This window comes from Anas platyrhynchos, chromosome 14 (genome assembly GCF_047663525.1).
Source record: "Anas platyrhynchos isolate ZD024472 breed Pekin duck chromosome 14, IASCAAS_PekinDuck_T2T, whole genome shotgun sequence".
NCBI classification, from domain to species: domain Eukaryota; kingdom Metazoa; phylum Chordata; class Aves; order Anseriformes; family Anatidae; genus Anas; species Anas platyrhynchos.
In genome coordinates this window covers 370,816-384,173 of record NC_092600.1, presented here as the reverse complement: position 1 = coordinate 384,173, position 13,358 = coordinate 370,816, and the positions used below count along the sequence as shown (strand labels likewise).

The window sequence follows — 13,358 nt, the reverse complement described above, 5'->3', positions numbered from 1 at the left end:
CTTTTTTTGGAGATTGAGCATAGTTCCACTGAAGGGGATTAGGCTCTCAGTTTACCACAGAAAATTAATCCCATGTCACCTTTCCATGGGGACCAAGCTGAGCAGTGCATTTCTCCTTCCCTCCCCAGCAGCAGCTTAGGAGCTGCAGTGGCACTGGAGCGTGTGGCCTGCTGGCTCAGTGGGGCAAAGGGAGTCTGTTCCTCAGAAATGGTTTTGGGAGAGCTGCCTTCTGGGCCTCTAATTTGTTGGGTTTTTGGCCTTTTCTGGAATTCTGCTCTTGTATTTTATTTCTGTCTACATACAGAGATATTGAAGCTCTCCAGACGACCTGCTCTGCAGAGAACAGCTCTGAATTAATATTTTGTAACCTTCACAGTTCTGATTTCACTCTGTTTTGTTCTGGCTGCTGGTTTTTGTTCAAAATAAAATCTTAAGAAATGTTTACAAAAGACTTCTAATGACTTAAGGCAAATTTTTTCAAAATTTAGATCAATGTTCCTACCTCTGGGCCAGGTAATGATGAGTGTCCCCGGTCCAGCTCTGCAGTGAATCTAGCCTCTTTCTTTTTCCACAGCACTCATGTTTATTTTTCAGACGATTTCGTTTTGTGCATTTGACTACAATTCGGATCATTTTAGGGAAACCCAAGCTGTGTTTCAGCTCATTGGTTCTTCTCCAAATAATATGAATACAGTTAAAATTGGATTACTTACTCTAGCTGTCCTGGAGGAAGAACTGCTCTCCATAGGAGTCTCAGGAGTCTGAGGCTATGCCAAGCACCTGTGAATGAGAGAAAAGGCAGTGTCCAAAGAATATGGGCAACGGGATGAGAAATGTGGCCTCTGCCCTTTTACAGCAGCCTTTCAAACGGGAATGGATTTGGGTGAGGAGACAGGGGTGCCTGCTGGGACTCGGCCTTGCAAACAGCAAAGTAACTCAGGCTGTCTCTGACAGGGTCCTGCTCAACTTCACACCGAGAAAATAAGGGAGAAAGAAGGGCAGTGCTTAAAGTTAAGGAATTAAGAGCCGGGCTGAGCTCAGCACCTTGTAGGACAGACCCCTTCTCGAAGAGGGCAATCCCCTGCTTTGAGACATAGCGCACGTGGGAGGGGCTTTCAGATCCTGGCCCTTCCCTTATTAAGAGCAGTAAAAATCTGCGGCACCATACGAGTTAAAAAGAGGCAAAACCCAGACCAGGCAGCAACGAAGGAGACGGTTCACAAACATCTCTAATCGGCAGAAGGGTTTCCGCTGCGGAGGGATGATCACCGGGCACCGTCCTTCCCCTAAGCAGCCCTGATCCGCAGGGCGCTTGGGGACCCGCCGTGCCCGCGGAGCAGCGCGGACCCCGGCCCGCTAGTCCCCCCCCCGCCGCCTCCCCCCAGGTAAGCGCCTTCTTTCCTTGCGTCCCCGGGGCTCCCGGCGGGTCCGCGTCAGCCCCGTGTGGGTCTGCGTCCCCCACGCTTTCCCCCTGAGTTCTGCGGGGGGTGGACACTGCCCGTTCCACGGGCTTGGAATATTTGCCTTGTCACGGGCAATAACTTCGTCATTTTCTGCACTGGGGAAGTGGCATGGCCATGCTGCCAGAGGAAGGGCTGCAACAGGGTGAGACACAAAGGCGACACCGAGCAATACCTGCTCTCCTTCGCTGAACTCCCCCGTAGCTCCAGAAGAGTTCAGAATAATCTTCAGTTTCTCTGGGACAGACATGCTGGAACTAAAGTAATATAACTATTATTGTTGTGTTACTGACCGGTTTCAGCTGCTCAGCAGAACAGTGACAGCACCCCCTTGCTTAAGCAATGAAGAGGTGATGAGAGAAATTATTCCTGGTCCCTGTAACTGGCTGCTCACCTTTTGTATAAACACCTAAACCCTTTCTTAATCCTGCTGAGCTCTTTTCCCTGTTAGGCAGCACAGCCTGCTAGCAGAGGGAGAGCAGAAGCTTGGAGATGACACTCCAGTGCTTACATTTCCTCTGCTTTGCTTTCGTTTTACATTTATCTGTTGAGGATAAAACCTGCTTGGAAGCATGAGGATGTGCTGCCCCGGCTCCGGAGGCAGGTGCATGGGCACACCTGGCCAGCTGCGTTCCCCTGCCGGTAAAAACTCTATCGTAGTCATCAAACTGACTGGGGAGACTTGGGGACTGCTGCTGGCTGGAGCCAGTGATCCGACCAAGAGTAAAGTTAAGGTGAAAGCATTAGTAGTCTTAGCCCTACTGAAAATAATGATTTTAATAATTCTGTGAAGTTTCAATGTGAAATGGGATAAGATTTACCATTACTGTACCCTGGGTACCTCTTATAAGGATATAAATCCTAGTAATTATTATCCAGACTAGCTTAACTGCAAGGACCTTGCACTCCCCACCCCTGAAAACTTTTATATCAACGTATATTCAAAAATAAATTAAACTACAGACTCCTATACAAGAAAGCTTTCCTGAGCAACTGACCTTGGCTGCCACCAATAAGATCACTGGGATGTAGAAGCATCAGTATGCAGACCTGATTTATGGCTATTAAAGCATTTTCGTTCTGAATAGTAAGTTTTGGAGCTTGGAAAGAAGTGCTCATGTAGTTTTGTTCCAGATTGTTGTCTCAGTCTGTTCCGTTCAGAGGCATTGCCACATATCACGAACACTTGCTGCATTTGTTTTATTCTTTGATCTTGTTTAAGTCATCCAAGATGAGAACTCAAGAATTTACATTTTTGAATAGTTTGCATTGTTTTGTGTTTGTCTGTTTATTTGTTTGTTTGTTTGTTTGTTTGTTTTCCCTTAGGGCAGGGGAGAGCGTTTGAGAAATGCATGCTTCCGTGGGAAGCTCTTTGCTGGGAACAGTGAGTTGTGTGTGAATCACAGGGGCAGCACGGGTGGGCTGCAATTGGCTTTGTAAAATGCCTCACAGAGGGTGCCCTGTGAGCTGCTTCTGGTTTGTTCTGTATGCCTCTTGGGAGTTCTGGGGAGATTTTGGGAGGGCTGGAAGACCTCTTGGCTCCAGCTGACTCAGGGAGGGCAGATCCCACTACGCATTCGGCCATTTGTCACTTTTTGCAGGTGCTACAGTCTGATCTGCAGTTTGATTCCCAGGATTGTGATACTGGGGATGAGTTTTACATCAGTGCAGCCTAGTTCAGGAATACACACAAATGCAGGGGTAGCTTTAAGCTTCAGACAAGCTTTGGCACTTGTTTTAAGGTTATTGTCCTTACCTAGGGCACAAAGCTAGAGCTGAACTCCTGACTGAGTGATGCAGGTGAAGCCAAAGTTGGCTGGGAAGGAGCTGAGTGCTGGTCAGTTTTGTCTGTACTGCACTCAACATCCAGCAAGAAATTTATAGGCTGAAAAGTGCTTCCTAATCCTCAGTGATGACACATTTTTGCTTCCTGCCTTCTTCAGGATGCACCAGCAGAGCACTGCACAGATCTACTAGGAGTGACCCTCAGGACAGCGCCATCCTCTGTGTGCTGGCTTTGGTAATGTAACAGAGAGGAGTGGGAGAGAGACGAGCCTGGGCAGAACGCACCATGGGTGCAAACACCTCCAGCAAGTCACCACCCTTTGATGAAAATGAAGACGGTAAGAGCTTTTCCCAGCTGGTGTCTGGGACTGAAAAGTTTACCAGTGAATAGGATATCCCAAGGGCAACACAACTGAGAGCCGCTGCCAGCTGCTGTGGTGGGACTGCAGACATCCAGGCATCTCGGTTAAGCACAGGAGGGCCGTGGTCTGCGGCAGCCCCCAGCCTTTGGCCTGCTGCAGAGGTGCGGCCAGAGGTGGGGTGGTCCTTTCACCTCCGTCCTGCAGCTGGGCACTGGGTGAGCAGCTCTCCAGGAGAGCTATGGTTTTTGAGCTGTCCCTGGGACACTGCCAAGCAGTTCAAGGGCAGGGAAGAAATTGCAGTTCCAGAGGCAGTGAAGGCTTGTTTTGGGGATCACAGCCCAAGGAGGACTGGTATGAAGTGTGGTGGGAAGACAGCTTGAGCAATGCATGTCCCATCCCTGCTTTGGGCTTGGCAGGAGAGCCACTTGGAGAGACTGGGCTTGGTAGCATGGAACAGGAGGGTGCATTGCTGAGAGCAGCCTTGGAGACTGGTGTTACCGTGCTGCCAAGATTGTAGAGACAGTCATTAAAAGATTGTTCCATAAATTTGTGTTTTCTACTGTATTAGTCAGCTTACTAACTTCCATTTGGTCTTCCACATGAGTACAATATTAAAATACATATGTGGACAAATACAAATAAACACAAATAGAAGTAAAATATGCAAGAATATAGATGACTCATGTAAACTATTGTCCCAAAGAAAAGAATTCCAATCAAATATTAAACAATTGTGAATTGTTAAAATGGTTGGTTTGTCCTGGGTAACTCCCATTCTTCCCAAATTAAGCTCTCAGTTTGTTTCAGCACTTTGTGGAAAATGTGTGATGTTTATCAGGCCCAGCAAAGTGCTGAGTGTGACACATGTCAGGGGAAGGGTGTTTAGGGCAGATCTGATCATGATTTCCTTGCGCTGAAGTTTGCTGGCACAGCTTATAGAGACATAACACCTTTATATTCAATAACTTGCCTGTGATTCTTCAGGAAATCTGTAGACAGCAATAAGCTCAGGGTCCCCACATGCCTCTTCCTCCTTTCACTCTGAGGCCACCTCGCCTTGATGTGTCTTGCAGGTACACTGTGCTCACCTACATGGGGAAGGAGTAGTGCTTGTAGAGATGGCTGTGAGGGACACATCCTCAGTTTTCCTGCTGCCTTGGCCACCATCTCTGTAGCTTTGTTAATCATACTTCCCCCATTCTCACTTGTTTTGGAGGTCATGTTTATATAAAATAAATAAATAAATTTTTAAAAAAGCTACATTGCTTCCCATCATAACATTATTATAATGGTTAGCTTTAAGAAATGTAGGCTTGGATAAACTGAAATTCTCAACCAGCTCTGACTCTGGATGTACATGGTTGTGTTTACTTCTCTCAGAAACTCGATCAGCAGAGGACAGGGCAGCAAGATGTAATGAGGAGTTGGGCAGTGATGTGGGCAGCGGAGCACAGGCAGAGAGCCTCGGGACATCGTGTCACCCTGAAGCACTCTGGGAGGGGTGGAGGACCTCCATGATCCTATTTGAGGGGAGGGAGGTCTGTTATGGTCCTGAGTGTCGGGAATGGCATTGACAGAATTCTACCATAGGCTCCATGCAGTGTCATCAACTGGGGAGCCCTAAAAACTGGGTGGATGTAAGGGGATGTTGGCCAAGCTTTGGTCTTTGTCACTCAGCTCCTTGAAGAAAGAAGTCCTTGAAGAGAGAAGGAGGAACTCTTCACCCAGAAGAGCAGCACTGAAATGCAGTGACTATCCTGAGAGGCATCAAAGCCTTCAGCCCATGGCTGCAACTGTCCCACTGCTAGGGTCGGGTATCTGTATGCAGCTACTGGTGCACAAGGCCGTTTGGCAAAGGGAAAAATGATGCTTGTTCCCCTTGCTGTGCAGGTTACCCCACTGTGGTTCCTACCCTTCCCTATACTCCTGGGTTAGTCACCCTGCAGAGAGATCGCTCACTGCATCTAGGGGGCTGTGCACAGAGGGAGCTGGGGAATTGCTGCTGCTCTCACGCTCTGTGCTGCTGTGCTTGTCATGAGAGCGGGATGTGTGTGGCTGTTCAGCCTGTTGTTCCCAAATAAAAAAAGACAAGGGCTTCTAATTTTTGTTTGATTTTCATATTTACCCTATTAGCTTTTCCATTATCTGGGAAAATTTGTGACCAGAGAGTGTATCACCTTAGATGTCACACTCCTGTCATTCTAATTCCAGTTCAAATTGAAGTAAATAGTCAATTAAGAACTGCTGGGTCAAGCAGGAAGCAGCACAACCACTTGCCCGCCCCGTGACACCAGCAGGTTTCCACCAGACTGCAGTCACTGGTGAGCAGGCTGCAGCCCCTGAGTTGTGCCGCGGGCAGACTGCTCCCCAGGGCCTGTGCAAAGCAGAGCACAGTAGGGGCGCTTTGGGCATTAGTGTGCCCTGGTGTATGCGAGCACATCCCACAGCCCCCGGGCTCAACGCCGTGGCTGCTGCTGCCACTGGGGCAGGTGGCAGGGCAGGAGGGTGCCTGACACACAGGTTTTTGTTTGTTTTGTTGTGTTTTTTTGTTGTTGTTTTGTTTTTGAGATGGACTTTGAGATGGAAAGAAGGGCCTTTGTCTGCAGTGAAGTGGGATGGCAGCATTGTTTTCCTCTCAGTGTTCCATCTGAATAGGCACAGTTGTGGATAACAGGTTAGTGAGATGAAAAGAAAATGTAATAACCAGACAGAAGGTTCAGTGCTGCAAGGTGATCTCAGCTCTTGATATAGTCAGGATGAGATCATGTTAAAAGCTGGATTTTGGTTTTGCAGCTTCTGGGCAAAAGGGTGTGGAAAGCATCCCTGAGGGTGGCAGCCATGTGTTCTCTGAGCTGAACAAATTTTTCAGAACTCAAAGCCCATAGATAGTGGGTGAGGACAATGAGTAGGCAAGATGGACATACATCATTTGGTGGTCTTCAGCCAGTGTCCTCTGTAGTCTCTCATCAGCTTTTCCCTCTTTAAATTAAATTAAAGGATGGAGTAGAGCTTTAGATGTGTCTTTGTTTCTGTGCCTGGCTCTGTGCCCAGTTTAGCTCCCAGATACTGAGGGACTTGCAGTAGCGTTCCCAATCCTGCAATACCACTTGTGTGTTGGAGGCTGCCAAGCAAAGAAGGAAAGGAGAGCAATAACATAATGAAAATGGGGCAAATTACAGTGGCAAAAGGAAGAAGATGAGTGTAACAGACCCTGTGGTGTTGTGCTAGCTGTATGGGGACGGATGACAGGACTGTGAGGACTGATGTCCCCTGACTCATTGACTTCCACTTGGCAGGGGGAGCTTAGGGATTTTGGCAGGGCTGACTTATCTCTGATGAGGACATTTTTCATGGCTAGTTAGGTTCTATATTTTTAATCTAAATATTGTTCCTTAAATCTGGGTTTATATATGCCATCAGAATGGTATTTCATGCTTATGCTTTATGTGGTCCTTTATAGCAGTTGTATTATACTCCTTGGCATCTCTTAAACATAATTTATTTGTTTGAGTTGGCATATCATGTGAATTTCCTCTATGAATGGCAAGTGGTTGGGTTTTTCATTGTTTTAGATGCAATCAGGCAGTGAAATGAGGCTTTTCAAATCTGTAGATGTCGATTCAGTATGAAATGCATGTGTTTGGTACCTGACCTTGGACACCACCAATTTCTGTCCTGTTTGGAAGTGAGACTCTGGGTTGGCTCACTGTGAAAATGTGGGATGATATGAGAGCTAAAACAGAGAGCAGTTGAAGTGTGATCATACCTAGTTTAACAGTCTTAAATAAAAATATGCAATTTAGCTCTCTTAGAACCAATTTGGTTACAGATCAGTGTTTAAACATTACTGAAAACATTAATATTAAAAATGAGGAGGTAGAAGGTGTTAACATATTAATGAAAGCATTTGTATTAAAAGATAATAGAGGTAGAGGGTGTTAACATGCAAACTCAGGCTGCTGGCTTAACTCATCTGGATTTGCACCATTTAGCATGGTGCCGGACTTGGTGCCAAGTCCTGTCTGGTGGGGCTTTACCTGCAGAACAATTGTGCTGGTACAGGGCAGTGATGGGAAGAGCCGTGGGTCAGCCCTCCTGGAGGCAATGGAGGACAGGTATTTCCAGGAGCTGTGCCTGCCTGTGTGATCTGGACAGTTGCCTTCTAGCACATTATTAAATGAGCTGACATCCCTGCTGGTGCTGGTCAGCCCCAGCAAAGAAAGGAGGGATGCCACAGGGCACACCCAGCTGAGCTGAGGTCAGTGTTGAACTGGCCCTCATTGCCCTCACCACAGAGGACAGCATTTCTCCACAGGCTCCCGGCTCCTGGCACAGGGTCCATTGCCTTCTGCAGCCCCCATGTCGTCTGGTGCCTAAGACCAAACCACCAGAGAGGCCACTCGGAAGCAGCCGTGTCCCCTGCAGCCCCGCATGCTGGCTGTGAGAACGGTGCTGGCAGCTGGGATGATCCAGCTGGTGGCCCGCCAGGCACGAGACCCACTTCAAGAATGCGGTGTCCTGGTGTCAGCATAAAAATGAGAAAGGCAGGAGAGAAGAGGGAGGAAGGGAAGGGACTAAAAAGAGACGCATCTCCAAAACCAACCGAAAGTTGCTAGGATATCCTTCATTTTTTTAATCTCTTCTCTCATAAAGAAAAAGTAGAAATACTGTAATTTCATCAAACTGTTGCTCAGCCATTTAATGTTTGAATGTTTGCTCTTTCTTGCAGTCACCTTTGACCATTTTGAAATTTTGCGAGCTATTGGGAAGGGCAGCTTTGGAAAAGTAAGTATTTTGTGAGCTAATCAGCATTTGGACAACTAGAAACTTAACTGAGAAATGGGCAAATTAGACAGGATCATGTGAGAGAAAGAAATTAAATACTGCATTGTCAACAGGATTTGACCTGAGCTTCAACTCATGGTAAACAAGAAAGAATCAGAACCTGACTCCTCATCAGTTTCATAGCCACAAAATGGATTTCAGGAGATTAAAATGAGATACTGATAAATCAAATGAGATGAATTTTGCTATGTTTCTGGATAAACATTTTCTAAGATTCTGCAGCAAAGCAACACTGAACACAGTGATGCCAAAATAGGGTTTTATGTACAGAGTAAGACAAATCTCTAGACAAAGAGACTTACTTGGTAGTGAAACATAAAAGGTTGACTGAAACTTCGTAATTTCATTTCAAACTCAAACTGTTTTAGAAACAAATCTGAAAAATCTAGCCTAAATTTTATGTTTTGCACACTTACTAACTCCAAGTTTTTCTTCAAAGCAACATTTCTTTCTAGATTTGGTAAAATATAACTTTAAGAAGGGTTAAAATTCAAAATCCAATGTGCTCAAACAAAGGCCAAGGTTCATAGCAAGCTGAATGAAGCTTAGCTGAATGAAGAAGGGAGAAATTCACATGCTGCTCCCCAGTTCCCAGCCTGTAGTTCTGTGGTGGAAAGGCCTCTTCAACTGAAAACAGTAACTGCTTTGGGGGGGTGGACCATTTGATGGAACATGATCAAGATTTATTACTGCTAATAAATTAAATGTTTACTCCTGTGATTCCCTGTCTCCTGCCTTTGTGGTGATAAATTCCCTCCCCTCATGTTCCCCCACAAAAATTGTTTCTTCAGCTGAAAATGGGATGAGGTATTCACTGGCAATGTCCAGAGCTGCAGAGAAGTGCATAGAGCTGGGACTTTTCAACGTGGGCTTTGTTAAGGGTACCTGGAGACTGCTCAGGCAACTGTGTTAATTTACTGACAAATCATCTCTGTTTTATCACTTGATTTACTCACTTAGGTGTGTGTTGTACAAAAGAATGATACCAAGAAAATGTATGCCATGAAATACATGAATAAACAGAAGTGTCTGGAGCGAAATGAAGTGAGAAATGTTTTTAAGGAGCTGCAGATTATGCAGGGCCTGGAACACCCCTTCTTGGTAAATCTATGGTAAGATATTTCTCCTTTATTTAGTGATACCAAGTGAAGAATTTCCATGAAATTACGAGCATTCGCAGAGGTACCACATGTCGTTTTTTAACATGTTCTTTATATATATGTAAATATTCCTTGAGCCATGTTTATGCTTTTTTAGGTACTCATTCCAAGATGAGGAAGATATGTTCATGGTTGTAGACCTGCTGCTTGGAGGGGACCTGCGTTACCATCTTCAACAAAATGTGCGATTCCAAGAAGGCACCGTGAAACTCTTCATCTGTGAGCTGGCACTGGCCCTTGACTACCTCCAGAGCAGACGCATCATCCACAGGTCAGCAGGCAAATTCATAGGTGGATAGAAGTTCATAGACTGTGGAAGAGGCTGATCTTTTCCTCTGTGATCTGAAAGGACAAATAGGAAGTTAAGATTTAAACAAAATCTTCTCCTACAAACGTTTGCTTTTATGTAAAATACTAGGTTTTTCAGGAAAAAAAAAGTATTTCATATACTTCTGCAGCAGAGAACATGTTATTTCTCCTTCTGGGATAGCTATAATAAAGTGTATTTGATTGTTTGCTGATCCTGCAAAAAGCTGTCTCTAAAAGGTTTAGTTAACTGTACCTCATTAAAGCCTGTTCCGGTCTGCGAAGGATAAGCATCTGGATTCAGAATTCTTCTGTTGTCGTATATTGACCCTTCTGCTTCCCTCTCTGTACCACATTGAAAGACCCAAAATGGGACCAAGCACAACTTTTTCTGCATGAGTTTAAATACCTTTCTAGAAGTGTTGAGAGTCTCTTTTTGGCCACTAAGATTTTTCAGGTTCAGTGATAAAATATTTGAGCTCTTCTAGCACGTTTGAAGGCCTGCAGCTACCTCACATCACTGCTGCGCTTCCTCTGATGTAAAAAGAGCCTCTTGGAAGGTGGCAGAGAAAAGCTGTAAAAGCTCTTATGCACTGCTGCAGCACATGATGCAGTGGAACAGGAGTGGAAAGTAAGGGAAAGAAAAAGAAAATAGGTGGTCTTGATAGGAGCCTTGAACTGCCAGGTCTTCTCCTCTGGCTTACATCTTTTGCTTTCTTCTAGAGTCTCAGATGAATAGTAATGTTCAAAATTTAGTGGATGTGGTTTTCTGCTTTAAAAAATACCTGTAAAACCAACAAAACTACCTGTAATTTACTCTCTGGGATTTTTCTTACTTGATGTCCTAATAATTGCAACCATCTTTTAAGAGAATAATTTAATATAAATTAATTACTAATGTCAGAGCATATATTTTTCCTTTAAAGACTTTTTTAGTTTTCAGCTGAATTACTAATTTGTGCTTATGCAGTAGTTCACATAGTGCAGACCAGCAGCAGGACACTCTTCCTCGCAACCCCATTCTAAATGTTTTGTAACTTCTCTTCATCAAAAAGGCTGTTCCCTGACACTGTTCCCAAATGAAGAAATTATTAGTTTGTTTTTAATTCCTTGAAGCCAAATGCAATTTAATTTAGACAAGCTATAAAATTATGCTAAATGTAATGCCAGGGAGGAAATCAGAAACCTTGCTGTTCTATATAAAACTGTCTTGATCAAAGTAAGAGAATAACCTAGTATGCTGCATTTATGGTGGGCTGTATCTGCAGCTTGAATAAATAGGCAAAACTCAAGTTACTCATTCACTCCAGCAAATAATTGTTCTTGGGATTGCAGTTCTTCCTATATACCTTTATTTTCTGTGGGTCAGTGTCCTCAAAAAAAGTGTTTGCAAACCCATACATGCTAGGTCCACACTAGTTTCAGGTCACTGTGGACTCCAGGAAAACGTGGCAAAGGGGAAAACCTATAGTGGACAACATTTTAGGTAGGGATTTAGATATTAGAGAAAAATGTTGCAAAAGCTGCAGGGCTTACTCAGGCAAAATAACAACCAGCTATCAGGCCAGGTTAGAGCTTTTCCCTGATTTGAAAGGCAAGGTTTGGCTCCAAGCAGACGAACAGACACGCTTACGTTTCCTGCTCCTGATGTATTAAGTGATGTAGAATTCAGGTGTTCAAGTCTTTTGGGTTAGTATCTGCTAATAGGGTTGTAAGCAGGGAGGCAGTAGCAATGGGCTAAAAAAAGAGGGCAAAAGATTACTGTATTTGTAAATGGCATTCCAGGAAGCACATTCTTGTGAGGCATAAAAATAAAGCATGATACAAACTTAAAATCGAAACGATTGTGGTCCTTGGCAAGGTAAGGAATGCTCTGTTCAAGGGCTGATGAAGATTTACACTTACTTCTGTAAAGCAGCATGTGCTTGCCATTTCTGAGATGTGAAAGCAAAAAGGCCACCTCAGTACTCCTGTAACAATGTGCCCTCCTCACTTGTGGAGAACCCCAGCAGACTAAAAATGGTTTTCTCTCATTTTGACCTTATTGTGCATAGCTCCCACTTTCTCAGGAGTCTTATTTTTCATGTTTCTTGTTTTGTTTTCATACCTGTATAGATTTCCACTCTGTGATGCATCTGACCGTGGCAAGCAGGCCATGTTGACTGTCCCATTCAGGCTCCAGCCAAGAGCACTGGGGGCACCTGGAAAACAAAGCAGGTGCATGGTGGTGAGGACACGGTGGCGGTCTCCTCCACCCTGCACCTGCTCCCAGGCACCAAATAATGAATGAGCATGAATTAAACATTGTGAAATGCAGACTAAGCTGCCTTTGTCCTGGACAGCCAGAGGTAAATCCTTTTGCTGTATGCTTGGTCTAAACAAACTGAGTTGGACACAGGTGTATGAGAAACAGCAGGAGGAAGTCCTTTTCTACTAGTAATACATTACACTCAGTAGCTTTCCAGGACTAAGGGGATAGAAGATCCACACAATTCAGGCTCTAAAGAAAAGTCTGTATGTGATGGGGACACAGGGATGGTACCTGGTGTTTGTTTGTATCCCACAGGAAAGGGTCTGGATGAGAGCTGAAAGGTATTATATGGTAATTGGATACATTGTCTTTTCTTGATTGCAGGTGGTCAGGCAAATTCAAACTTTATCTTTTGGAGTTTTAAAGATAAAATCTGAAACCCACTCATTCTTCACATTAACGCCCTAGGCCTGAGGAAAGCATCAGGAGGGTGAAGGGCTGTTGTACTTGTGCCTGCTCGATGCATTTAGCAGCTGCAAGGTGCCTTGAAACTTCAAGGTGCCTGATAGCAGGCAGATGGGCACTGATGTAATTAGCTCATTAAAAGCAGGTAATGGCTTGTAAAGTCATTCAGGTGTATACAGTAGGTGTATCAGGTGTACATGTTCTCCCTTCAATGGAAAGCATTTCTTTACAGCATTGTGGTAGGTGGTTTTACTGTTGGTGTTTTGCTTTCATCAGGGAGGAAAACCTGCAAGGAACACATTTGTTTCTAAAACAAGAATGTTGAAGTTGTTTGTGTGAGATCAGGTCTGCTACGCACTTGAAGTTTCATCAAAGAAAATGAAATGTTCCTGTTTCCAGTCTGTTTACTTTCTAGTGAGAAACAGAAGAAACAAGACCATATGTTTTTGCAGACTAAGAAGTGTTTTTCTCTACAGTGCATACATAGATAGATGGATTTTGTTAAAATTATGCCTTCCATTTACTCCCTTATAGAGATGTCGCTATTTTCATAACTTATTGCTACATTGTCAGTTTATACAGTAGAATACAAAGAGTATTTTGTGCATCCTCTTTTTTTTTTTTTTTTTACTTTAATATTTTTGTTTTAAAACCTTTGTACCTCATTTTTTGCTGTTTCCCCAAGCGTGAGATATTTAGTAATGTGCCCGAGATTGGTAACTGC

At 44.3% G+C, this 13,358-nt stretch overlaps 1 protein-coding gene and 1 long non-coding RNA gene across 5 annotated transcripts in view; one reads left to right on the top strand and one right to left on the bottom strand.

Annotated features, from left to right (window-relative positions):
* The first annotated feature begins 1,010 nt into the window (after positions 1-1,010).
* The window catches only part of STK32A (serine/threonine kinase 32A), a 34,409-nt gene continuing 22,061 nt past the window's right edge, over positions 1,011-13,358 (top strand). The window contains exons 1-5 of one of the 4 annotated variants that reach the window (XM_027468610.3): positions 1,011-1,385; positions 3,404-3,583; positions 8,337-8,392; positions 9,413-9,564; positions 9,710-9,883. In XM_027468610.3, coding sequence (XP_027324411.1) covers positions 3,532-3,583; positions 8,337-8,392; positions 9,413-9,564; positions 9,710-9,883 — 434 coding nt within the window. In that variant the 5' untranslated portion in view covers positions 1,011-1,385; positions 3,404-3,531. Of the gene's footprint in view, positions 1,386-3,403; positions 3,584-5,908; positions 6,282-8,336; positions 8,393-9,016; positions 9,260-9,412; positions 9,565-9,709; positions 9,884-13,358 lie in introns of those variants that run through there. The other 3 variants (XM_027468613.3, XM_021274436.4, XM_021274437.4) reach the window with 3 other exon arrangements.
* Positions 9,818-12,667, bottom strand: LOC110353243 (uncharacterized). Its single transcript, XR_002403502.3, has 3 exons — positions 12,461-12,667; positions 12,026-12,119; positions 9,818-9,954 (listed from the first exon to the last, which is right to left on the bottom strand). It is a non-coding gene; the product is annotated as an uncharacterized lncRNA (long non-coding RNA).